This window comes from Lichenostomus cassidix, chromosome 1, assembly GCF_008360975.1.
Source record: "Lichenostomus cassidix isolate B80296 chromosome 1, HeHo_3.0, whole genome shotgun sequence".
NCBI classification, from domain to species: Eukaryota; Metazoa; Chordata; class Aves; order Passeriformes; family Meliphagidae; genus Lichenostomus; species Lichenostomus cassidix.
In genome coordinates, this window is record NC_139479.1 from 71,271,847 (window position 1) to 71,298,146 (window position 26,300).

Below are 26,300 nucleotides of genomic sequence, written 5' to 3' on the forward strand. Positions count from 1 at the left end.
TGACTGGTATGGAACATGGGGCAGGCATAGAGAAAAAGCAGTCCAGTTTGCAGGAATAAGCCTATGCTAAGAAAGACCCAGAAGGCCCTTTGCCTTAGCATTGTCATATTTCTCTGCACTGCAAAGCACTGTACTTTGCTCAGGAAAATTCTTTAACCTTACTAAAATACCCAGCCTGAATGAAGGGTTTTATCTGGTTTAGAGGTGGGTGAAAGGCTGTGAGGACAGGTGGAGAGGTACTGATGGTTTTCGGTCACAACCTTTACTCTGGATCTTGTCCTGATGAGAGAAGTTGTATATCATTATATCCTCTTTTTTATACTTTTTTGGTCTGTTTTTATGTTTGTTTTTATATTTGTTTAACAGGCTGAATATTCAGAGTTAGTTGAAACATTGCTATCAACTCAGCAAGATCCAGTAATTTACCAGCGGTTAGCAGATGCCTTCAACAAGCTTACTGCAAGCAGCACTCCTCCTACACTGGACCGTAAGCAGAAGATGGCCTTCTTAAAGAGTTTAGAAGAATTTATGGCAAATGTTGGTGGACTTCTCTGTGTAAAATAAACAACAAAACTCTATGCCTAATTTAGACCCTTTCTGCAAAATGCACTGAGAAATGCTGAATGCTGACTAAATCTTGTACCTGTCTCTGGGTTCTTTGCAGCCATCTCAGATTCTAGAGAGCCTGGAAGTTTGAACATAACACCATGGAATAGGAGAGGTCAACTTTGAATCAGCTTCTGCTATTATGTGTTAGCTGCAATCTGTCATACTTGGGTGTGGAAGAGAATGAACAGAAAATTTGAATTGAATTTTTTTCCATTTATGCGCAAACAGATACGGGCACAATGAAATAAATGCAGTGCCTTTCCCCCTGCACTGGTTTAAAAGATGAGTGGTCATATAAACATACAGATTTCTTTTCTACGCAAAATCATGTTAGAGTGTGATGCAGATACATATAAAGCTCTAAACAGTTTAGCTGATTTTAAGCTTTATTTTTCCTCTCTTAAAGTTTGAGTTTGTGTTCCAATGGGGAAGAAAAACCAAATGGTATTTTAACTTGAGTTTAGTTGTGTTTTTCTACATCAATCTGACATTGCAGGTTTAATGCAATGCGGGTTTTTACATTATGTTCTGCTGCCTAAAGTTCAGAGGAAAAAAAGGTGTATATTTTTGTTCCCCTAAAGTGAACTTTAGGAAGTGTAGCCATTTCATTGCCTTAATTTAAAAGTATAAAAAAAAAAAAGCTCATATACTTTAGGTAAGAAATTTAAGGCAAGATTTAAGGCAAGATTTGACTCTTCAGAGTTGGTTTAGGATGTTGGCACTGAGCTGCTGTGTACCTGTTGCAGCCCTTCATGTTGATGTGTTGTTTTGGAATGAGTGTCTGCTGCAAGGTTCATGTGTAGTTTTACTTTCAGTATCTGTTTTGATTCACCTGGGTTGCACGCAACTGCAATGTATTTCTACACTGAACTGTTTGCTTAAGCAATAACAGCCCAAAAGGTGTGAATTACTGGCAAACTTGGTAAAGTTGGGGCATTAGCTAAAACAATTATGCTAGCACAGGGGCATCAAACCCTTTTACTCAAGCATTGTGTCTGTTTGACTGCAGTGGGGAAGGGTAATTGGGAAGTCTAGTCCTGTGGGAGATGCTTGTTTTTGCTGAATATAGCCCCACTTCTGCAGAACTCTCCCAGCTGCTCTGCTCTTGCTTGGTTTTTTATATCAGCACTTTAGCTTTTATCATAACAGCATATAGTGCCCTGAGTATACAGAACCAACGAGGGAGAGCAGCACATGAATATGAAAGCAAGGCCTGCTTTGTCTCCTGTCATGAGCCAGAGGAAACTGAAGCAACACAAATGCTGCATGTCTAGTAAAATTATTTTTGTGGGAATACACAGAGGCAGAAGTGGGCCCTTCTGTTTAAGATTTCTGCTAGATTATGCTGTTGAATGTTTCCCATGTGTTTTTAAAATTTATATAAAAAGTCTGGTATACACCTTTATATGGCTATGTATAGCTTCGTGTTTGCAATTCTGTGCCATTCTTCAGCTATTCATCTCAAAATTAGTCACAATAGCCAGAATCTCACAACAGACACAAATCTCTAATACTGTGCTATAAGTGAACTAAGGCATTTTTGGGGGGTTTTTTTGTTGTTTGGTTTTTTTTTTTAGGCTAAATCCGTAAGTGTCTCAAGCGTGGATCCACAAGGTCAAAAATGCCATCTCTTCAGTATTCTTTTCTCTTTTAATTGATGTGAAAACTGGGCAAGGGCAGATTCACACATTACAAAGTGATCATAAAATTTCTTAGATAATAGTATACCTTCCCAGATAGTATTTTATTTCTAAGATAATTTGCATAGTATTTTAGAACAGGGGTATTGCTCTCAATTTTTTCTTGAAACTCTAGTGCTTTTCTTTAAAGGACTTCATGACTGCACTTGCACAAAATATAATGATCCTGGCAGATCATTCTGTTTCAAACTGTTGTGATGGCTAAGTTTTTATTTTTCAAATGGGGGTTGCTATGTTTTTGAAACTGCTTCTGGAGTTTTTCTGAGTTTGTACATTGGATGGGGCAGCAGTTCTGAAACCTCTTTTTTTTTCAGATGAAGGCCAATTAAACCTGGGAACATCAGCAGCAGTATGAGCTGCTAATTTGTTATGATGTGTTTGATGTCAGATATCTAGACTGAAGTCTTCAAAGGGATCATAGCAAATACTACATTTTTTGGGTCAGACTGATACACTCAGTCATCCTTTCTTTTATAACTAGCTCTGTCACTATTGTTTTATTAATCCTAAAGCTGGCTCACTATTTAAAAATATTTATTAACTTTAAAGTATTGAAATCCTCTTGCATATTGTGATGAATGGGAGCATCAAATACAAGTTGAGTTTATATTTTGGGCAAAATAATGTGCATACCCATTATTTTACTTGTCAGGCACACTGTGTTGTAACAATCAGAGACACACAGCATCTTTTGAGTATCAAGACTTTAGCTAAAGTCTTACTTTCAAAGACTAGTTTTAAAAATTTCCTTTGCCCTTAATTTAAAATTATTGTCTTAGGTTAAAGGGAAACTGTCCTAATAAGGGTTTGGGGGGGGGTGGTTTGCAATTTTCCTGCTTGATGTTACACTTTCCTGGTTTTTAATTTTTTTTCATTCTCATATATTCAACAGAGATCTTTCCATGCCATTTTATGTTTCTTTTAGAGCAAATGCTAAGATGTCTCTGCTTAGTGACATCCATGAAATGGTTGCAAAGGCTTCTGGGAATAAGTCCTGTTCATTCGTACTCCTGCTGGCTTGGTGACTGCTTCTGCCTGAGCTATTTGGCTTCTGTATCCCTACCAAAAAAAGAGAAAAAAAAATCTTTTGTGATCTTACACACATCCAGTTGCTGTAAATCTGGATGTGAAAGCACACTGAGGTCCACAGGAAAGACTCATAGACTGTTCATAGTGAACATGGAGAGCAGACTCTGCATAAGTGTTCTGAAAGTTTTATAGCATCGTTGCATTGATTTTCCATTCACTGTGCAAAGTGAATAATGGTTCTAAAAATGCACCTGGTTTTTGAAGGAAGATAATAGGCAACTCAAACCAAATTTTAAGTGCTGCATGATATAATTGTAACAAATATATTTGTCTAGACTTTTCTTGATAAAACAGATTATTGGACCAGTGTTTTCCTTCTGAGAGTAGAAATTTAGTAGCTTCTTTCCCATTTTGCCAGCTCCTTCCCCATTGTAATAGGTAGTTCTAATGCTGGCATAATAATTTTCTGTTGTTCAACCTATAGTTTTCAATGCTGACAAGCATGACCATTGAGTTCAATCATAAAATTCAAAACCTTCTTGAAAGCACAGATACATAGGGACAGGGAGAAGTGGACTGGATGCATGAAACTTCCGCTTTCACATGCATTTATGCCTTAATTAGCTTCACTGAATTACTGCCAGAATCTGTTACTTTTTGCCCAGAGGTTTGTGTTTCACTGTTTAGTGGTAAAGGGCTCACCTTTTTTCTCAGGAATGAGAAACTTGTTTTCTCAGCAAGTCCAAATCCTACTAGTTGAGAGAGAGGGGTTTGAATTGGAGTCATGGCTTTCATAGTGAGTAGAACTCACTAAAGCCCCAGTGTTTACCTGGGCAAATCCCTTTATATCTAAGCCATATAGTTCTAGAAAACAAGCTTGCTCAGAGCAGTCAGTTGTCCAGTTAAAAACTAGTTCTTTAAAAGGGAAAGCAAATTCTAATTTGGGATCTGTAAAACTATTAAAAAATACAAATTTGCAGCATTTTGCTTGTAAAACACTTCAAGTAATTTGGTTAAGTAATTACATAAGAAGGGGATATTTTTTAAATGGAAATAGCTTGATGAATATAAGCGCAGGAGTAGGAGCCAGGCTCCTCTAGTTTTGTAATGTTTTTCCGCTGGATCCTCTGTGGTCATTGGCAAGTTGCTAGAACTGTGTTGTTGTTAAAATAGCATTAACACCTACCTACCTCACAGGGATGTTGTGAGGATTAGCTTATGCCTATAAAATGCATTGAGGATCTAAGATGCTATGTAAATATTATATACTTTAATTTTAGTTTTGTGAGGTGTAAGATTTACTGTAATGAAAACAGAAGACTCATAATTGTGAAGCCCAGTAGAGGCAGCAGTGGTGCAGTATTCCTGGGACTGATCTACTGCAGTACAGTAATGCTTGCTGTAAATTGTCATTATTTCAATTACAGCCAATTGAAATGGTGGCTTCTTTTTAAATAAGGTGAGATTCCCCACCAGTGTGCCTCAGTTCTGATCTACATAGGGAGAGGACAGTTGTTGGTTATTCAGGCTTTGGTGCCTCTGCTTGTGACAAGTGCTGCTTTTGGTGGTAAGGTTTTTTACTTTCGGTTTTTTTACATTTTTCTGTAAGAAACAAACACCACTCATTTCTCCTATGTCTGTTCCAGTCTCTCAGTATAACCAAAGTCTAATGATAACAATTAAAGAGCCAGCCCTGCTCCCCCATCCCCTGTAAATTTGCGTTTGAGTAGATTGTGCTCTTTTTTCAGCAAATTAGATTAATGTTTTCTAGCACTGATCATGAAGCAAGTAATGAAGTATGTTTTGCTCTAGAGCCTCAAGCTCTCAGCTATCTTATAAAACCCTTTTTTCAGTATGAGATTTCTTGGGGCCTCAGAAACTGAGAAGTAAGATATCCCTGGCGTTCCCTTCTATTCAGAAAATTAAAATTTTGCTTTTTCATTTCTTCCTATTCCCTATCCTGCTTTTACTGTCCTTTTATGCCATTCTTAAGTAGATTTGGAAGGCCCTTCCAACCTCGAGAGAAAGATACTACCCATGTAATTTTCCAGTCTGTTACATCTTGATACTTGAAATTGATAAAACCTTTCTAATAGCATTCCCCACACATTTGAATCTCCCATTGAACCATTCTGGAGGTTTTAATTAGGGAAAAAACCCCAAAACCTATTTGTTCTCTTTGTGTAAAATAAGGAATCTCGATGCAGTGAACATGCAGTTTTAAGGCAATAAATGCTAGTACTGCTGTTGGTCAAGTGTGTAAATATTTTAAATGCGTCATTCAGTACTGTGTTGAGTTTATATATTAAAAACACAGGGATTGAAGTGCTAGTTGATTTCAAGTATTGTTTTACCTGTACAGTTGAAGATATGAAGTTGCATAGAAGTATTTCACAGTTTATTGCAATAAGACTTGGGAAATGGCTGTGTAATCAAGCCTTATCACAACTGAATTTTCAATCTTGAAATTATTACTTTGTGTATTTTTAAGTTCCATAAGCAGGAAGAGGATAAAATTGTTTTCCACTAAAGACTTTTATTATTTTGTTTTGGCCATGTGTGATTTGTGTGTATTCTTATTTAATATTTTTCTAACATCTCACCTGTGTTGAATCCCTGAAAAAGCATATGTTATGTTTCCCTACAGTGGAAACATAAATAGGAACATCAGGAAACCTTAGGCTACACCTTTTGCTCTTTGGCTACAACTGAATGCACAGTAATTAGGTTGAAAGTTGGTGGAGTAACTAGTTTTCATCAGCACTTAAGGCTTGAGTTTTTCTATCAACAGAAAAAAGTGTGATTAGGGGTGCAACAGGAGTATCTCAAACTGGACTGCAATTACCAGAAATGGCTGTGAATATATAACCAAATTAATCCTTTCCCCCATCTTCCAGAAGAAGTTTTAACAGTGACTTTCGCTATTATTGGTGGTATTTATCTACTCAAAAGGAATACTGATTTCTGGGTCTTTAATTTGTGTGTGTGTGTGTGTGTGTGTGTGTGTATTTAATCTAAACAGTTTTTATGATGGCATCTGACACACAAATGTTGTCCAGGCTCATAATCTGTTCCCGTGCAAGGAACATCTAACAGTATGTTATTTTATAAATAATAGAAAAGCTCAGTTACAAGCAGCAGTTCCAAATATGCTATAATACAATTACATTTACATAAACTACAGCTATTTTCTATTGTTCCCCTCTTACTTCCATGCACTCACATCATTTAAAAAAGGAAAAAAAAAAAAAGGCTACACAAATCCTGAAAGTAAAACTACGCAACAGTTATGCTGGTGACAGCTTGCTATATATCTTGGCTGTATGTATCACTAGAATTTTACTGGTTTCAAAAGTGAGATTATGCAGCTATATATTTATACTGGCATGATTTGGTTCAGTGAATATTTTGGGGAAGGACAGAAACATTTAAGGTAATTTTGAGGAAATTCCTGAAAGCAATTGCTAAGACTAACAGCAGCGTATCCAAGAGCCTTTCATGTAGAAAATGGAACTATTCTGCTTTACCTTAAATACAAGTTCTGGAATAAACTTGAACTATTTGGGTACAAAGCCTTTATTCACCCTTGTTTGTCTAAGTATATGCAAGCCCCATCAATTTTGCCTTTATGAAACTTATATTGGCTTCACTTGTGAGTGGTGGAGTTGGTGGTGGAATTTTTTCCTTCAGTGATTTGCCATGTCTTTCAAGCAGAAAAGTAGGCAAGTGCAACCCTCAACCCTCCAAGTGAAATTTGGATGGTCAACCAAGGAGCAGGTTGTACATGAACTGGAAGAGGGAAGGAGGAGGAGAAGAAAGTGATAATTTTGCAATTTTATCCAGAGATAGAAAAATAGATCAATCTACAAGTGTTATCCCATAACTTTTAACCCATGTCATCTTGAAAGGGATTAGTAAAAGCCTGCCATTTTATCAACACTTCGGGTGGGGAAAAGAGAAAGTATTTTTTTTTAGTTCTGTGAAATTAAATGCGATACTATCAGTGTGAGTTTTGTTAATTAAATAATAAATTCCTTTTTATTTTGGAAAACATTCCAGACAAATCTATATATCCAAAGAGAACAAAGAAGCTACCCACTGTGACTGATAACATAATTCATTACTAGTTTTTCTCCTGTCTAGATCTGAATCTTGTGGAACAGCTGTTTTCACTCCAGCATCTTTTAGATGTTATCGGGTTTGATTTTCCTGACGCACTGTTGCCTTTGCAAGTTAGAGTAAAGCAAAGCTGTGGGTGTGAAGTATTTCCCTTTTTCTTCCCCTCTGTGTCTGGCCTGCTGTTAATGGTTGTAAAGACATGTATGTTTGATTTGCGTTAACTTATTGGTTTGGATGCTGCAGTTGAGGTTTGTGGCATATTCAAACTGCTTCTGGTCTCTGTTTGGTGTTCCCTGAATGAATCATCGCTAGACTCCAACACAAGTATTGATTTGAAAGCCTCACTCATACCTTGCTTTCGTAAGCTGTCAGGACATTTGCTTTAGTTTTGGAACTGCACCAATACTACTAATGGTCTTTTGTTCATTCAAATGATTGTTGTAACTCACAAAAAAACCCCAAAGCCAAAACCCCAGCACCACACTGTGGAATCTTTAGGAAGATCACTTGTCCTCACACAAGATCATCACTACTTTGGGGAAGGCTTACATTCTTCTGCCACTTTAAGGAAAGACTGTTCTTCTGAAGTACTTTTTGCCTGCTTTTAGGCTGTTATGCACTTTCATGATTTCTTAACAAACTACTGTTAAAATGTACTGTAACATGGATTTTGATAAGCGCACATGTATTTAAACAATTCACTCAGCCTCAGGAAAGCTGGAAAAATTGGATACCTGTTTTGTATCTTGGTTAAAATGTTTGTTACCTGCATCCCTTAAGATAGCCAGATAAAGTCTAGATCCTGCAAGTATAACTATTTAAGATACCAGTATAGTCTGTAAAAGGAGGACAGTGTAATTTTGCTTTAGGGACAGAGAAAAGGATGTCCTTCTCTTATTTTTCTTAGAGGTGTATATACAGTCTGAATTGGAGTTTCAAAAGCAGAAAGCAGTAATAAACCCCATTTACTGTTCAGGAAAAGAAATGTTTTCTTTCATAATACTATCTGATTTCTATTTTCTTCCTTCTCCTTAAAAAGCATGTGTGAAATAAGTGCAGAGGTATGTGTAGGAAAAACTGTAAAATCTGCTGCTGTACATGTTTGCTACTTGACTGCATTTTCTGTTCCACTTTAATTTTACTGGTTTTGCTAAATATATTTTATATATTTTCCTTCCTGCTTCTTGTGATGGCAGAGTGATTACATCTTTTGGGGGAAAAAGCAAAAACAACCATGACAAGGCTTTGGGGCCATAAAATAGCAGGAAGGTTGTATGTTACTGTGTATCTTGGGACATTTTCTGAGAGAACTGTGTAAGTCAGAAGCCACGGTAAAATCGATGGGGATGTGAAAATGTACAAAAGTATAGATACAGGTAATTCTGTTGAAGGGTTGGGTTGTTTCTTTTTTCAAATACTTGTAAAGTCCATTTAAAATTTCAATACCACTAGGAGATATTAAGTAACTAGTAGTCACTTATGTAAAGCATTTTTCAATCTGAAAGTTATAGCCCTCTTTGAGGACACTGAATTGCTTCCAAGTAATGCACAAAGCCTGGCAAAATAGAAAGAAGTGGCAGGGATCATGTATCACTGTCATGTTTCTAACATTTGCATCTCTACAGAGATGGAGATGGAACTCCATGAACTACTTGAAGATGCAAGCTTACTACTGTACTTGAATTCATGGAGTGACTGCAAGCTTTTAAGAGACTGACTGATGGTCTGTCCTCCCATTGTGCCGCAAGGTCTTGGGAAGCTGTGGTGCTCCTTGCCCACACAGCTACCCCAACACACAGGCTCCAACACATGTTTGATTCTATCTGTAGGGTAAGTAAAAGAAAAAGTGCAGCAAGCTTTGCTTACAAAGATGAGGTGTTGCAGGTTGTTCTCCTACCTCACTTTGTCATTTTCCATCATCGGAAGTAGGATTATGTTGACATTAACTAGAAATCCTCATATGGTTGTAAAGCATTTTGTGGTTGGCTGCCTTCCAAATCAATGTGCAGTTGGTTTGCCAGTCCTAAACATGCTGAGGTTTTTTGGGGAAAAAGCTAATAGAAGTTTTTCAGACTTCATGACAACAGGAAAGATTCTACAATTAGGATTTAATAATCTACTTTCAGAGCAATTAAAGGTGGTTATACTTTTTCATATGGCTATGGCTTGTGCTACCATGAGAGAAAAAATTATAGAATTTCATTAGTAGAGAAAAAATACAATAATGTAAAAATAACTCAAACACCAAACCAGAAAAGCCTGGTGAATAAAAAGTTGCTTTTGCTTTCCAGGGTAGAACTGTGTTTCTAAACACTGTTTCTATCTAGCAAATGCTTTAGGGAAGAAGCAGTGGTCTGTCATCAGGTTTGTCAGAAGGACACTGGTATCACTGCTATGTGTTGTGGGTCTGTTAGTGAAAAGACAGGGGAGATAGCTTAACTAGAAATACATGTCTGCAAAAAATACTAGGAAACAAAAAAACTCAGTTATTAATAAGAATTTTTTTTCAGGGCGCACTGTACAGGTGTTCCTGTGTTTGTAGTTCATTTGTCTTCGCATCCCAAAGAAATTAAGCAAGAGGATAACCTGTTTGTTTTCCTTCCTGCAGGATCACTTTGGAGCTTTCCTTGTAGTACTGTCTTGTAACAGGATTCAAGCAAAGCCTTGAGCAGTCTGTTTGCTGCCAAGTAGTATCTGATATCATAACCAAAATAATGTCACCCTGCCCACCCCCAAAGGCCCCACACAGCCATGTGCCCTTATGTGATCTGTGTAACCTTTCTGGTGAGGAGGAATCACTTGTCAAGACGCAGACTGCTGCTTTGGGAAATCTGGATTTGAGAATATGCGTCATCCCAATCTCCTTTATACTTTCGTTATCAACCTGCAGAATGTTTTTCATGTAAAATGTCTTACAAGCATGCATGAAATAGGAAAATTACTGAAGTGTCACTTCACTGTAATATCTAAACCACATTTCTTGCTGCACTCAGTAATGCTATGCAGGTATCAAGACAACTCTCGCTTTGCACAGTGCAGGGGGAAGGGGGTTGATTGGTTTAAATTACAGCAGTGGTGGTAGCATGAATAGATATGGATGCTCTCCACATGGGACAGTCTTCTGTGCTGGGATGAAGACTTGTTTTGGTAAGAATTTTCAAAGACAAAGTGGGTAATGCACTGAGTGCCAGATCCAGACAGCAAAGAAGTCTTTTAAATCAAATGAAAATGCCTACAGTTCTCTATGGTTATGGAAAGCCTTGTTTCCCCAGGAGAGAGGTTAAAAATAAGGAGATCTGAAGGAAAAATTGGCCTATCTCCATATCTAATGGTGGCAAGAAAATTTGATTCTCTGCTGCTTACATAAGCTGTGTTGCAAAAATATTTTTGCATTAATTTAGTGTTTCTGTCTTCCAAGGCAATAGTTCTGCTCTGTTTGTTGATGCCCAGTGCTGAGCCCATGACTTTCTGTTCAGCCACAGTGAAGTGTGGCAAATGAGGCCTGAGCAGGTTGTAGGTGAAATAGCAGTTTCTTGCTCAGCTCACTGCTGATAGAACTTCTTGCTCTGGAGAACATGAGGAGAGTCTGCTTTGGGTTAAATAAGCTAATGGGCAACCTTCTAAGAGTTGGTTTATAGGAGAATCATTGACTGATAGAAAGACAATGCCATGAACGTGATTTTTACAAACATCAGACTTCATAAAGAAGGAAAGAAAAAGAAGTGAGCTTTTTGTCTTGGGGCAGTGAGATCATGGGAGGTGCCAGACAAGCATGTTGGGCCTACACATAGAAACAGGAAAATGGGAAGTTTTTATGACCAAAGGCAAAGATACAGTGAATTAAATTCTTCCTCTCTACTTTTCTGAGGCCCCACCTGGAATACTGCATCCATCTCTGAAGTCCCCAGCACAATGACATTGCCCTGTTGTAGCAAGTCCTGAAGAGGGACACCGTGATGATCAGGGGCAGAGAACACCTCTCACATGAGGGGAGGTTAAGAGAATTTGGATTGTTCTGCCTGGAAAAGAGAAGGTTTTGGGGTGACCTAATGGTGGCCTTCCAGTACCTGAAGGGAGCCTACAAGAAAGATGGAGAGAAACTTTTTACAAGGGCACGTAATGACAGGACAAGGGGGAATGGATTTAAACCGAAAGCAAGTAGGTGTAGGTTAAGTATTAGGAAGCAATTCTTTACTGTGATAGTGGTGAGGCACTGGAACAGGTTGTCCAGAGAAGCTGCAGATGCCTCATTCCTGAAAGTACTCAAAGCCAGGTTGGGTGGGGCTTTAAGCAACCCGCGATAGCAGAAGGTGTCCCTGCCCATGGCACTAGGCTCGAAACTAATGATCTTTAATGTTCCTTCCACCCCAAACCATTCTATGGTTTTATGAAGTTAAACAAGGAAGATATTTTAAAACTTGCTGTCTTGTGAGAGCATCTAAGAATCAGCTCGACTTCTGTTTGTATGCATGCAAGGGAGCTTGTTCCAACGTGCTGATGCTTCATAGGAAGGGAAAGCCTGGTCCGGAGAGCCAGCTGTACAGAACCCGTCTGCGGCGCTGCGCTGCGGAGCACGGCAGAAGCTCGTGCCTTTTGAACACTTGCCATCTACCTCGAGGGATGCGTGTGCTCTCCAAGTGTGCCGTGCCGGGTGCCTTTGGCCGTCTGGCAGCCCAGCTCAGACCCCGTCCCTGCCCGCCATCCCAGCACACACGCAATTCCCACCCTCCGCAGCAGGCCCGGATGGGGCGGGCCGGGAGCTCCGCTTAGCCCCGCCCCGGCAGCTGCCAGCAGGGGGCGCGCTCCCCCCGGCCGGCACGGCGCGCGGCGCGGGGGCGGGGCCTGGGCCGAGGTCCGCGCGCGCGGAGGGATCCGGAGGGCGGTGAGTGGCGCGAGGGGCGCGCGCGGAACGGGGGCGCGGCCGCGAGCCGCTGCGCGTGCCCGCCTGTGCCCGCCGTGAGGGCGGCCGCGCTCCCGCTGCGGGGTGGTGGGGCCGGGACGGGGACGGGGCGGTGCGGAGCCCCCTCACTGCCCCCTCACTGCCCTCCCACCGCCCCATCCCGCTGCGCCCTGCGGACGGGCCGGCCGGGGTCGCGCCGTGTCCCCCCGGGGCTTCTCTGTGGGTGCAGAGTGCCCTCGAAACGATACAGGGGGAGGGGAGAGCAGGAAAGGGCCTTCTCCGGGATCCGGCCGTGTCCCGTCACCCACGTGTAGCAGGGACCGGCGGGCCCGAGTGCTGCTCTCCGTGCTTACTGAAAGGACGGGAATGAGCCTAGCACACAGCATGTTTTCCTTCTCCTGAAAGGAGCTACCAGCCCTCCTGACTTTACTTTGTTGATACTGTGTTGCTTTGATGCACTCCGATCCCCGAGAGGGATTCCAGGCATTCTGTAGCTCAGCAACACCTTGTGTGATGAACCAGGTCCTTTTCTTTGGCCACGGCCCCTGCAGCCTACAATTGGCCTTTTAATTCTTTAATTATTTCCTTGGAATATTGTATTCCATCTCTGCCCATGGCATTTATGTTAGTCATGATTACAGGTTCTTCAGGTTAGTCATGATTACAGGTACCCCTTGTACTCATCATTCCCCTGGAAAAGCTGTTCTAGTGTTCGGATGTCTAACTACCCTGCTTGAACCTTTTCTAGTTCTAGTAATCTCCCTGCTACTTGTTGAGATAAAAAGACCACACCTGCTGTTTAGTTTTATTCTGTATGCATTGGTAATGTGGACCTCTTGACAGTTCCTTTTAAATTTCTATGTAAATTCTACATAATCATGTTATCAGACACAGTTCACACGCAGTCAGGAGATTGGGGATTATGATACATGACTCTCCAAAAACACCATATCAGTATTTGGTGGCAGCAAGAAAAACACATGAAATGTTAAATTTTTTTAGGAAATGAAATAGAGTGTAACAGAAAACTTCATAAAGTGACAGCATAAATGTGTGATCACCTGTATCTTAGACATTGTGTAGCATTCTAGTCTCAAAAAAAGGGTATGTTAGCTTCAAGACGGATGAATGCATGGAAGGACTTTAGTCAATCTATCAGAGAGGATTAAGACCCTTCAGGCTGGAAAGGTCCAATCTGCAGAGTGAGGGAAGGGGGGTGGCATAGAGGTGTCTGTGAAATGATATGTGGAGAAGCAAGGACTCAAGCACTTGCTTCCTCTTCTGACACACCTGCACCATGTGAAGCGAGTAGCCATGGTCACAGCAAGAAGAGGGAGTTATTCATGAAGCAACTGATCCAATGAGGCTTCTTATCAGGTGACATTAAATTAAAAATGTTTATGGGAATTTAAGGGATACTGGACTAGTGTTTCAGAGGACTGCAGTCATGGAACAAATCATTTCAGATGCAGAAAATACTTCCTTATTAGAATGGTTAAAGCCGGGGAGAAGAGATTGTGGAGGAGTGACATATATTTGCCTTATCTCAGTTCTTTTGAGCCAGTTGCTTTTGGCTGTCTTTGTGATAGAATGACCATCAGTATCAACCCTTCAGGACAGAAGAATGCGTGGTATCAACCCCTGACCTGAATTAGTACAGCTTTCTTGAAAAGCTTTCATGCCATGGACATGAATAAAAAGTTATTCAGACCTAATCCTGAAATGGAGCTGTCTAAGATCTGTGGCAGATGAGCTGCTCCTGGTCCACAAATCCTGATCGTCCCTCTCTCCCTACTCCACAAAATCATTAGGACATAAGAAAACTATTTCAGGTTTGTCAGCTCTGCTTTTCTGACATCCTGTGACATTCTCTTCAGAGGCTGTCCCCAGATACTTGAGTTTCTGACTTTTTTCCTGATTGAGTGCAAGGGAGCAAGCTGCCTGCCTGTGCTTGAGAGTGACCTCTCAGGTGTTTCAGAAGTTCTGATTTGAATTAGAAGACTCTATGTAATAGATGTAGGTATGGCCTATCAATGTTCCATTTCTTCTGGCTAGACATGCTAGCTATCAGGAGGACTTTTTTGTCTAAATTATTTTAGAATTATGCATTTCACACACTTTATTCTGTCAGTTATTCCTGTCAAAGTGCATTTGGCAATACTCCCAGTATTTTGTCAAATCATTGACAATCAACTCCTTTTAGGATTTAAAGATCTGGAAAATTGCTTTCAGCAGGAGAGATCCTTTCGCTGTCTAGGCTTTTACTGTGGTGGGGACAGACCTTGTCCACACCCTTGTGTGAGTTACTTTGGCCACCCCTGTGGCTGTTGTCTGAGGACACAGGATTCAGATTCCTGCACCTGATAATGAGCTGAAGCTTGAGCAGAGTGCAGTATCTTCCGGCTTTTGAGGTATCAGGGTACGAGTCCAGACATTTAGGAACTTTCCAGTCACTCAGATCAGGACTTCTTTACCTCCAGGCAGGTGGTTGCAGCCCCTTCCAGATGATTTTCATTATGGTTGCACACCATTGGCCAGCTTTTCATGGTGTGTGCTACAAACACCATGGATGATTAGCTGCTTGTCTCAAAGACTGACTTTGGCAGCTTAGAAAAATACAGACAACTTGATTTAACTCCATTTCATGCTCTCTGTATTTTGATCCAAGTTATTCTAGAATAAGATCTTTTCTGAAGATGCACATGTGCTTTTTATAATGTCAGTAAAAGATCTAAGGGGCTGACACTGTCCTCTTCCTCCCCCTTTCCAGCAATGAACAGCATGGCTTTCCAGTTGTATTTCTGTTCTGTGGCCTTTTAACAGTCTTTCCTACTGTTTTCTTATCACCTGTTCTCCAGGTGGTCATAATTGCAGGTGAAACACATGTATTGGGGCACAAGGACTGTTAGTTTTTCCATAGTGTTTCTTCTAACTTTGGGTATTTTTTTCCCTCTGTTTTAGAATTTTGCTACATAAAAATAGAGTTTTCATACCTGACAGCCAGAAACTATTGTTAAATACATACAACATTCTTGTGTGGACAAAGTCTTGGAGTCTCCTGTGCCACTCTTATCTCTTCTAATTTATTTTTTGTTTTCTTTGGAGAGCTGTCACTGTGTAGTGGTGACACTTGCCTGAACAGTGCATCAGCTAATAAGAGAGGGATTGAGCTGTGCACAGTGGAAAGGACTAAGGAGTCTGCAGGCACCTCCACCCCCTTCATCCTACCTGCCGCACTGTAGTGTAATTCATCACCTCATTTTTCCTGTTTTATGGGTAGCTCTGGCCCTTTAGGGAACAGTAGCATTCAAATTTGCCATTTTATGCTATGAACACAGCCCTGCCTGTTTTTCTTCTACTGAGAAGTATCTGAGAGAACTTACCTTCTTTTCTTGTGTTTTCCTTTAGGTGAACTTTGACTTCACTATGAGTCTTATTTTTCTAAACTTTATGCAGCGTTCTTGAGCTCCTCTTGGAGATCTGATTTCTCTATTGCTTTGCTCTTTAGTTAGGTACAAATGCAGCAAGTGAGCTAAGAATTAATAGTAAAGAACATCTGTCACATTTCCAGTTTTAAACCTTGTTTTCCTATTAATACAAGGGTTTAGTTTAGGTTGAATAAGGTTGAATTTATATTGGCTGAATCAGCACTGTGTGTGTTATGAATATTCTATTCCCAGGTCATTCCTAAAATGCGTCTTCTGTCCCCCTGTGTGGCTTTCAGAGAGCATCTGTGTGAGGACAGAGTGTGGTCTGAAGATTGAAGGACACAGGGTCTGGGGCAGGCACAGATGGGCCAACTGGAGCCGCAGGGGCCTTGGAAATTTAGAGTGTAGATTCCCTAAGTGCCAGAGGCATTGTGTGTTTCTGTGCTTCTCATCCTCTCCCAAAACTTTCAGGGTTGCTTCTGGACTTGAGAGCAGTGAACTTGCTGGAAGGGGTAATAAAGGGGCATTCAAACAGTAGAACTGTCTCCCTTGAAGGAATTTATAAGTCTTGTTGACATAAGCTCACTTTAATAGTTTTCTGATGTAGTTCTTGACCATGAGAATGTCTTGATGCTAATCATCTAAGTCAGTATATGCATTCAGAGAAATATATTGAATTTTGGAGGCATTTGTAATAGATTTAAATAATATTTCTACCATATGTTCTGAGTTACCTCTCCATGCAAAACCTCACAGTTAATTACTGCTTGGTTCCTAAGACTTTAATTTGCAAACCAAAAGGAAGGCTATTAAAAAATCAACTAAAAATTATTAAGATAAAAGATGTCTATGGCAGTGTGCATTTTTATCTCCTGAAACAATGGGAAATCCTTCACCAGCAACTTTATCTGTGAGGGTTTTGTTTTGTGGGCATGGATTTAGTCCTTGCAAATGCCAGTATGGGCTCGCTGAACAGAAAATAAAAAAATTTCAACTTTTGACTTAAGAACTGCAGCTTTGCACCCATTTCAGTTTCTTAGTGTCAAAGCATAGATTTGTCCTTGCTTAACCAGATTATTACATGTATCACTCAGTTAATAAAAAAATAGTTGTGAGTTAAGGAGTGATTGTAAATTTCTATCACACATAGCAAAAATAAATTATCTGTCTGGACTCACAGTCATTTCTATAACACTTTAAATAGTATATAATTTAAAAATGTAAATATTTTATAGCTTTTCTGTTTTATTCAACAAAAAGCTAGGGGGGAAAAAATTATTTCAGTTTCACTAAGTATCTTGACTCTGGAATTCTTCTGTGTGAGGCTAATGCCATAGGGTGGGTCTTTGGGCTCTGAACAATTCCCTGTTTGGCCAGCCTGGCCTGAGAAGCCAGGAAGTCAATAAATTATACTCTGGGAAAGCCACTCACAGTGGCAGGATAAGGTGCCATTTTTCCAGCAAGCAGGAAGAAGCTGTTTTAGGAAACTTCATCTTGAAAGCTCTGCTAGAGTGGAATAAAGGGTGGAAAGGGAGGAGACTGCTGGTTCTGGAGCTCTTCTTGTAATGCAGGGAACAAAGAGAAGAAAAACCATGAGCAGCTCTACTTGACATTACTCAAAATATTCACGCACTGTTCAGGTGGCCAGCAGTTCTCGGTGACTTCTGCACACATGCAGGCATAGTCCTGTCCTCAAGCTCTGTTACAGGCATTGCTTGTGTACTGGTGTTTAGGCCAGGTGCAGAGAAAATGGGTTTCTTGAGAGAATAATCTTTCTCCGTTTTCTCCAGTAGTTTTCAAGTGCTGAGTCTTTTCTGGCACCTCCGTTCCACGAGGTGGCACCGTTCCCTGGGCAGAAGCTGCTGCGCCGCCTGAGGTCAGAGGGCTCAGGGATGCTGCGTGGCAGAACCTGCCTTAGGAGCTTTCTGAAAATGGCTGTACTTTTCTGTTGGTATATACCATGTCTTTTTGGAGCTTCTTGCCTGATTTTCTTTTTTCTTCTTGTAGGTTTGTGGCATTTAAAGGACTCTTTATGGCTTGAGGTTAAAGCCAGGTGATGCTGAGCTAGAATGCTTTTTTACTTCGTTTGGTGTCAAAATTGTGTGGCTTTTGAACATGGGAAGGAGTGACCAATAGCTATCATTATTTCTAGGAAGGAAGGAATAATTTCTATAGGATTTTCCAGATCCACTAAAGGAGTTTTTTTCTGCAAGGTGATACAAAAGACGTGTGTGGACTCAGGAAACCAAGAGGTGTAATGAAAACTTCCATGTAAGAATACAAGCCAAATCCATGTTATATAGAAAGGGAGCAGTGTTGCTGCTATTCCTGAATTCTCTGTGGAGACTTCGTATTTCCAATCAGCCTCTCACTGATTTAAGAGTGCTTAAGTAGAGGTAGTAAGTTTTCTTTTGTTAGGAGGCTTTTCCTAGTTAGCTGCATTCATGGTGGGAGTTGTTCTACCTCAGGAGATTATGCCGTTATTAAAAACATTCACTATTGAAAAGGGTAAATTTAATTATTTTTTAAATTATTTTTGAGTAATTAATTTTTTTTCTGGTTGATGTCTAGAAAAATGGATGATGATGACGATATTCCCCAGCTTTCATCCCATACGTTGGCTGCCCTCCAGGAGTTTTATTTGGAGCAGCAGCAGAGAGAGGGCATGAAGACCTCCCAGGGATTTAATCAATATTCCATTGGCTCAATAGAAGAAGACTGGGTAAGAAATTATAAATTTCAGTTAATGAAGCACAGATAGAAGAGTAGCCCTTACTGAATATCTTTTGTGAATAATGAAATTAAATGACAGAGGGGAACACACAAGATGTTCCTGTTTGTGGATGGCAACACTGTAGGGAGATTTGCTCTAGAATTAAATCTGTTAGTATAGTTGTTTGTTCTAGATATGCGTGGAGGGTACAAACTGAAAGTACATTGAGAGGGAATAAAACTGCTAACAGAAGCATCTGTCCCTTCTGGAAATTCTAAGTCCAGCTTTGCATGTGAAGGTAGTAAAGACTCTTCCCTGAGTCTGAGACAAACATATTATTAGAAGACCGAGTGGTCTTTCCTTCCACATCATATTTCTTTCTGTGCTTTATTTCTTTGTTTTTATGGATGGCTGTTGTACTGCTTGTTTTTATTTGTGGCAGACTGATTTCTGATTTGTCTCTGGGTTGGGGTTTTTTTTGGTCTTCCTTTTTCTGATCCCTTCTCATTTAGTAGTTTCTCTCTCTCTCTCTCTCTCTCTCTCTCCTTCCTTCCTTCCTTCCTTCCTTTCTTCCTTCCTATCACTTTTCAAGTTCCTTTTTCCTTTTCTGCTAAAGTAACTCCATTTAAGAGCACATAAATAATGTGCATCAGCACATTGGCTTTGAAATACCTTGTCACTGATTTGAATTACTTGGTTTTCCTGATACTGCAGTTCATGCTTTGGAAATGTGGTGTAAGATGTCGCTGTTGAGCAGCTAGCAGAGTAATGAAAGCACCAGTTCTCAGTGGCAAGAAGGAATGACCTTTACTGTTTTGATTTCATCACATTTATAGAGTTCTCAAAAGTCACCCAGATTGGTCAGTCAGAAGCCTTCCCCCAGGCCTGATTGGCCAGGCCTGCACTGTCCAAGTTCTGGGACACTGTTCCAATAACATCTAAACTTTATCTTTATTTACAAAACACAAGAAAATTCTCATGGGAAAAACCTGTGCTAGCCACAGTAAGGTACCTGCTGCATGTCACTAGCTTACAGAAGTAGAAAGACATGCCAGGAAAAGAATCACCTTTCCAACTTTACAGTTTGTGAACTGTGAAGTTGCTATGGATTCTGGTTTTCTTCAGTTATGGCTCACCACACCTAACTACATAGCACAGTCAGAAGATTTGATGTTGTTTGTAATTCTTCATTATCTTTCTCAGCAACTGAGCCAGTTTTGGTACAGTGATGAAACTGCATCGTGCCTGGCTAAGGAAGCAGTTCTGGCAGCTGGAAAAGGTGGCAGGTAGTTAATTAATTTTTAATAATTGTGTTGTAGATTTAACATGTCTTTTCTGTAAATATTTTGTTTCTACTGTTTAGACAGAGCATGCACTTTAATTCATTACTCATTGTACATCACTTTTATTCAGCTGAGATACTGCAGAACTGCTTTGATGTTAGTTAATAGTTAATACTGATCTTCCTGTTTATCATTTCATTGAATGTTGTAGGCTGTGCCTTGTAAAAGTTTACAATGAATCTTTTTTATTTTTTGAGAAATACAAAGTGCTCCAGAGCATATAAATTACTTGTAATTATTTTCTTAGTTTTTATACAGTGTTTCTGTAGAACAGATGGAAAAAACTTGGTTTTCTTCCTATTTCTGTAAAGAGTAATTTTTCATTTTTAAACTTCCTTGCTTTTCTTGAGCAAGACTTTCTCAGAAGTTATGTGTAAGTTCTTTATGTAGCATGAGGTTGAATAGGTAATGACTTTCATGCTTAAGAGTCTGTTATTAAAGTAATTGGTTGTTAGAATAGAGGAAGAATACCTTACATTTTTGGGACTAGTGTTTAAAATGTTTTTCCCAAAGCCACTCTGAGGACTGGTGTAGAGTTTTGTTGCTGTTGTTTGCGTTTTAAAATTAGTGTTTTAATTTATTGTGTGTTTTTCAGGATAGCATGCATCAGTGCACCAAGTGTGTACCAGAAACTGAAAGAACAGGATGGTGACGATTTTTCTGTGTGTATACTGGAGTATGACAGAAGGTTTTCTGTGTATGGAGAAGAATTTATCTTCTATGATTACAACCACCCTTTGGACTTACCTGAAAATCTCCTGCCACACAGTTTTGACATTGTAATAGCAGATCCACCCTACCTGTCTGAGGAATGTCTTCAAAAGACTGCAGAAACCATCAAATATCTGACAAAAGGAAAGATTCTGCTTTGCACAGGTATAACTAATAAAAATGTTAGGTCCCCTTAAGTATCTTTTTCTCTCTTTCTAATGACAAACTTACATGAGACAAATTCTGACTCAATAATGCTGAATTATCATTAATTTGAGGAGGAATATGTATCCTAAGCTTTCTGTTTGAATGCTTGAGTTCAACCTTTATTTCAAACAGAAGGCAAATAGGTCTTAATAGTTCAAGTCAGTACTTTTTTCCTATGGCTTTATGAGTTTTGCTAAATTTTTGAAGACTAATCATCCTGTAAAATTCCAGAAATACCTTCTTTCTTTTAAAAGGATTGCTCTCTGTAATTGCAATGATTGAAATCTGGGAATGGCAACCATAGGTGCAATTTATTTTTTATATCTTAGGCACTGAAATACAGCAGGAGGAATGAAAAGGCAATGATAAAAGCAGCAAAACCAGATAACTAGATACCTGTACTTGTGGCTTCTTCTTTAGGAAGATGCACTTGCTGGTTTGAGAAGTGATGTGTGTCTGCCTAGTTGGTATTGCTGTTACAAGACATCTAGGAAACCTTTCCAGAAAGCAAAGGACAAAACCCCTCTGTATGTACAATTTGAGGGAAGGCAACCAAGCAGGCAAAATAAAGAAAAATTAAAATAATGTGGCCATAGAAAGTCTGCTCCTTGGTTTAAGTGCACATGGCAGTCACAAACAAGGGTGGTTGTCAGTAGGTTTTTCCCTAAAATGGATAGGTGGTCCTTCTGTTTTCTGCTCAAGGCAGTGATTTCTCAGTGTGTAGCTGCAACTATCACAGTTTGGTTTATTTAAGTGAAAGAGTAGATGTAATCTGTTTGCATTTCCCATGGCTCCCTACCATTTAACTTCCATGGAATGTAGCAAGAAGACTGAGTTCAAGTTTATTTTCTGTAAAAAGGGCACTGAAACCCTCTGCTTATTTTTATGAAATTTCTTGGATGCTCATTTCCTTGGGATGTTTTCCATTCTTCTGTATTTATTTTAAATTTCCCAATACATTCAGTTGTTAAGGAAGGCTGAGCATGTAGCTGCTTTTAGCCTGCCTTCCTTAAAAACCCAGGCTCTCTATTACCTGCATTTGGGAGAAGCTATTAAAAAAGTTCAAACATTTTGTTACTGTTTTTTCTTATTGAATACCAATTATTTTTGCTGCAGGTGCAGTCATGGAGGAACAGGCAGCAAAGCATCTTGGTGTGAAGATGTGCAAGTTTATCCCAAAACACTCACGAAATTTAGCCAATGAATTTCGATGTTATGTGAACTATGCTTCTGGACTGGACTGATTCTCCTGAGATCATCTACAAATCTACAATTTTTTCAGTCAAGCTTCTTTCTGTTTTTTTATCAGTTATTCCACATTTATCAGTGCTGAAATATTCAGCTCCAGGTACAGTTTTCTGAGGTAGCGGGAATCAACAAGGTGTGATAGCCTCTGTCTTTTAAACGAGTAAGCATTTGCAGTTGCTGTGTTTTGTACTAGGTAAATGTGGGCCAAGCAGTGCAGGTGCTGTAATGGGAACCTCTCTGTTAGAGTTTCATTTTAACTGGTTACTTTTACCATTTGAGAACCATTAGTGACCTCTTTGAAGTGACTTCAGCTTATAACAACACATAGGTCAGAGGCCTCAGAGTCATCATTGCCAAAGAAATTGATACTTCTGTAGTAACATGACCCATGTCCCTTGAATCTTGAATCATAATGGCTCTGATTTAATATAGTGCCTGCTTTTTAATAATTCCAATATCAAATGAAGATGATCTACAGGTATGTCAAGTTCATAGTTACAAGAATGATTATGTTTCTTTTCCAGTTGCCTGGTTTTATCTTTATCGCCTGTTCCACAGACAGCAGCAGATAAGTAGAAGCATCTTAAAAATCATTGAATCCTACAAGGCTACTGAGGAATAACATATTGATAAATTCCCACTGTTTCAAAGAGAAAAATGTTAGATTTTATATTCGAGGTTTGGACTATATTTCAGTCAAAATAGATGATACATTGGAAAAACTTTGGGTAAGTAGAGATTTTTGATAACTGGGAATTTTTAAGCCAGTTTTGACAAACCTGTTAACTACACTACTGAAGTATTTGGTTGGAAGTTGATTCATAAATTTCAAGGGAGTCAAGTGTTCTGTAATCTTGAAATACACTCCACAAAACACAAGCACTTGTCTTTGTATGTCATACTGTGTAAAGGCTAACAGAAATGCTGCATCTACAAAATGAATCACCTAAAATGAAGTATTAAATTTATTTTGTGGTGGGAATAAACCTAATTAAGCTTGTGAGATGAGACTTTTTATAAGGTAGAGATAATACTCATATTTCTGTGCATTTCTGCTGTCTGAATGCAGATTTTCCCATGTGGTGGAGTAAACAGAGCAGGAATAATGTAGATGGAATATAATCCTCTCTCAGTGCTCAGAGAATGGTGCTGTCTGAGCTGGACACAACATAAATACCTGCTGAAGCCACTGTAGCTCTCTTCCCCCTTTTCCAAGAGATCTGCTTCCTAAGGCTTTTCCCTCCTCACATTTTATACCTGCTGGTTCCTCCCTACATGTAGTATTCCTGGGTTACATGGTAACAATTTTCTTCCTCTTTCACATGCCTTGGTTACTGTCAGACTGGTCACAGGTGGTGTTAAAATGAGGGAAGTGCAGCAGAGGAAGGGATCACAGGGAGAACAGGCACTGACCTCTCCTGACGGGCTCTGTGAGCCCAGGGCTCATAGAGTCTTGCCTTTCAAACCAGATGCCATCCTTGCTGCTGAGCCAGAATTCCCCTGAAAATCACTGTCCACAGGTGAAATACAGCTGGGTTTAGTTGTTTTCCAGGTGGCTACACCATCACTTTTATGTAGTCAGTTTAAAAATAAAGGAAACCAGAATGTTAACTGCATAGCTGTTGGCACAAATCTGTACTTTAAACTGGTTTATTACCTCAGTGTCTTGCACACCAAGCAGATGGAGACAATGAAGTAACTCATGAAACTTTTGTTTTTGACTACAGAGGGGCTTCAAGTGGGACAGGTATGATTGCCAGAAGGGATGATACTATTCCCCTGCCACCCACCTAAATTAGAATGTGCTGTTCAAATCGAAGCTTCACCTGTTTTGCTGCTTTGCTTGCTTCATTTGGTAAATGTGTGTTATTGGGCTCTCCACAGCAGAATCAAAAGACAGCTTTGCTAACTTCATCAGAGATATTTCTTAAAAAGATAAAAGTGCACCATTCAGTTGTACCAAGAAGTTCACTTCCAAGAAAATCACTGCTGCTTCTCACATGTAGGTCAGATGGCTTTGAAAAGGGGCACTGTGAAGATGCACAGTTATGGAACTGAGGGTACATGTAAATCTGTGCAGATGCACTCAACAGAGCAGCCCATTGTCCACCAGCCTCCCTCTTAAAAGCCTGGGGAGTGCAGGCAGCTGCCCAAGCAGAGCTTGACTAGTGGCATTTACAGCCTTCATCAGTGATGGGAGGTAAACTATTTTTGTCATACTGGATTCCAAGGAAGTCGCTTTTTCTGAGAAGTATACAAGTCATAAAATTTCATCATGAATAGTAACTTTAAGAAGTTACCAGCATGGTAACTTTAAGAAGTATTATGTAACAGCAAAATACCTCTTCTGTAACAGGATTATGAATAAAAATATCAGTGTCAAGTAGTGATTGACTTTACTGGGGATGTCTCATGGATGGACTTGCTGTTGGAGCAGACTGTGGTGATGTGTTAGCACCACGCTAATTTTCCAGTGGCATTCATGACTGCACAATCCTATGTGCAGTAGCCTCTTTTAACTACCCTAGTCCAGGTAGTTATGGCTGTTCCCTAATCCCAGCGAGATTAATTGGTGTTTATACTTTCTGAGCACATCACAGCCTTTTTCCCTTTTCCTCCTGCTGCTTTTGTGTCCATGTACCTCATGCAATTCCATGTTTACTTGTAGCTGTAGATCTTCATCTATTCAGACAGACACCTTCAGGTGATGACTGGCAGTAAACCCAAACTAGCATCTCAGGCTTTTCTCAGTCTTCTTGAATGATAGGAATTTTCCAACCTACGTTAAGCGTTACTGCAGAGAAGAAAATAATCTCTTTACTGAGGATATTGTTCTGTGTTTTGTGGGTCCTAATGTATTCCAGGGACAATCTTGTTGAAGGAAAAGATTTTCCTGGCACAACAAAAAATTTTCTCAAATCAGCTGCAGCTGCCAGATAGTTCTAGCTTTGAATTGTTTGCATTTATTTGGCCTGGAGTTGGTTCAGTGAGGCATTTCATGTCTGCCTTCTGTCAACAGTTTGTGCAGCCTTGAAGCAACTCCAATGAACACTCCCTCCCCCATGCAAATTAAAGGCAAGGCTGTGGCAGCTGTAACCAGAGGGCTGGAAGCTGGAAAATGTCACACCACATTCGAAGTGAAACTGATATAAATCCATGATGTGATGACCTCGTTAAAAAAAAAACAAGCCACACTTCCAAACAAATGCAAACTACATTTAACACTCAACCTTTCCCACATGAGTAATATGGAGAGAAAGGATATATGGAAGGATATTTTGAAGGCCAGCAAGTGTTTGTGTAGCTAATAGTTCTTAATGTTAAATATTAACAAACAGTTGTTCACTAACAAAATCTCAAACAGTTGCTTGTGCTAAAACATAAACAGCTCTTAAGAGACACCTAACTGGAAAGCTGGATCAGGAAGCAAACTGGCTCTGTTAAAAAGTCTGTCACAGAGGAAGAGGAGGATTAAAAAAGGAAAATGGGCTTCTGAACAAGATACCATAAAGATGCTTGTAACCGTGGGAAGCTTTCCGCACTTGTTGCAGTGTGACAAGAAGGAAGTCGCCAACGTGTGCTCTATTGATCCACGGAGGTTTTGCAGTTCTCTACTACTTTCAGTCATCCAATTTCTGAAGCTTTATATGAGCTAAAGCATCTGCTTTTCTAGATTGGAGAAACTGATTATGTTCCATTTACCTGATTTTAGATTGCAACTCCCAGGAATTCCCTGAACATGCTCTATTTACTTGCAAACCTCAAAATTAATGAAAGCAGTACAAGAGACTTGCAACGAAAAGTGAGATTTAATTTTTCTCATCATCATGCAAATATATCCATGTGCTCTAATAACTGATTTGTTGGAGACAAATTTGTGTAACTAAAGTGTTCGGGCAGACAAATGAGTTCTGCTGGAGGGCAGTGTTTGGCCAGACTTAGCTCGTAGCCCCTCTGGCTATTTACTAAATTTTAAGGGCTGCATGGTTAGACATTTTGCTGTTGTTTGGGGTCATTTTATTGCCTTTTAGTGTGAAGGCTTTGTTCTATGCTCGGGAGTCTGAAGGTTCACCTTCACACTGCCTTAAATGTACTTATAGACAAAAACTCTACAATGTAATGGTGAAGCTATAAGGCATCAGGCTACTGCCACATCACCTAGTGCAGTGTTTCTCCAGTTTTGTGGGTATGCCTCCCTTTTAAGCCCCTCTGACTACCATTTCCCTCTGCTCGGAGGGTGAGAAGTTCTCCACATCAGTAGGAAGGAAAAGAGGTTGTAACTGCTGCATGTAT

At 39.8% G+C, this 26,300-nt stretch overlaps 2 protein-coding genes across 9 annotated transcripts in view; both read left to right on the top strand.

Annotated features, from left to right (window-relative positions):
- The window catches only part of XPO4 (exportin 4), an 81,831-nt gene extending 73,201 nt beyond the window's left edge, over positions 1-8,630 (top strand). For all 4 annotated transcript variants that reach the window (XM_085063144.1, XM_085063153.1, XM_085063128.1 and 1 more), the window contains one exon: positions 367-8,630. In XM_085063144.1, the coding sequence (XP_084919270.1) occupies positions 367-564 (198 nt within the window). In that variant the 3' untranslated portion in view covers positions 565-8,630. The remainder of the gene's footprint in view (positions 1-366) is intronic.
- Positions 8,631-12,259: 3,629 nt separating this feature from the next.
- On the top strand, positions 12,260-25,195 carry EEF1AKMT1 (EEF1A lysine methyltransferase 1). Of its 5 annotated transcripts, none has more exons than XM_085063184.1 (5): positions 12,260-12,339; positions 18,357-18,507; positions 19,702-19,784; positions 20,437-20,717; positions 21,876-23,618. In XM_085063184.1, the coding sequence occupies exons 2-5, from the start codon at positions 18,361-18,363 to the stop codon at positions 22,001-22,003; spliced, it is 639 nt and encodes a 212-aa protein (XP_084919310.1). In that variant the 5' UTR covers positions 12,260-12,339; positions 18,357-18,360; the 3' UTR covers positions 22,004-23,618. The 5 variants fall into 5 exon arrangements, 3 of the variants coding, with proteins under 3 accessions (XP_084919310.1, XP_084919291.1, XP_084919319.1); XR_014852756.1 differs by lacking the exon at positions 12,260-12,339 and adding an exon at positions 23,737-25,195 and having other exon boundaries at positions 18,349-18,507; positions 21,876-22,735; XR_014852757.1 differs by lacking the exon at positions 12,260-12,339 and having other exon boundaries at positions 18,349-18,507; positions 21,876-22,107; positions 22,532-23,618.
- Positions 25,196-26,300: the final 1,105 nt, after the last annotated feature.

What these genes read in the sequence shown, in the direction of transcription:
- EEF1AKMT1 (XM_085063165.1), top strand. Translation starts at nt 18,349, where the DNA reads ATGTCTAGAAAAATGGATGATGATGACGATATTCCCCAGCTTTCATCC. An exon ending in GCAGCTGGAAAAGGTGGCAG is followed by an intron (nt 19,785 to 20,436) that starts GTAGTTAATTAA and finishes TGTGTTTTTCAG; the next exon opens with GATAGCATGCATCAGTGCAC. An exon ending in AAAGATTCTGCTTTGCACAG is followed by an intron (nt 20,718 to 21,875) that starts GTATAACTAATA and finishes TTTTTGCTGCAG; the next exon opens with GTGCAGTCATGGAGGAACAG.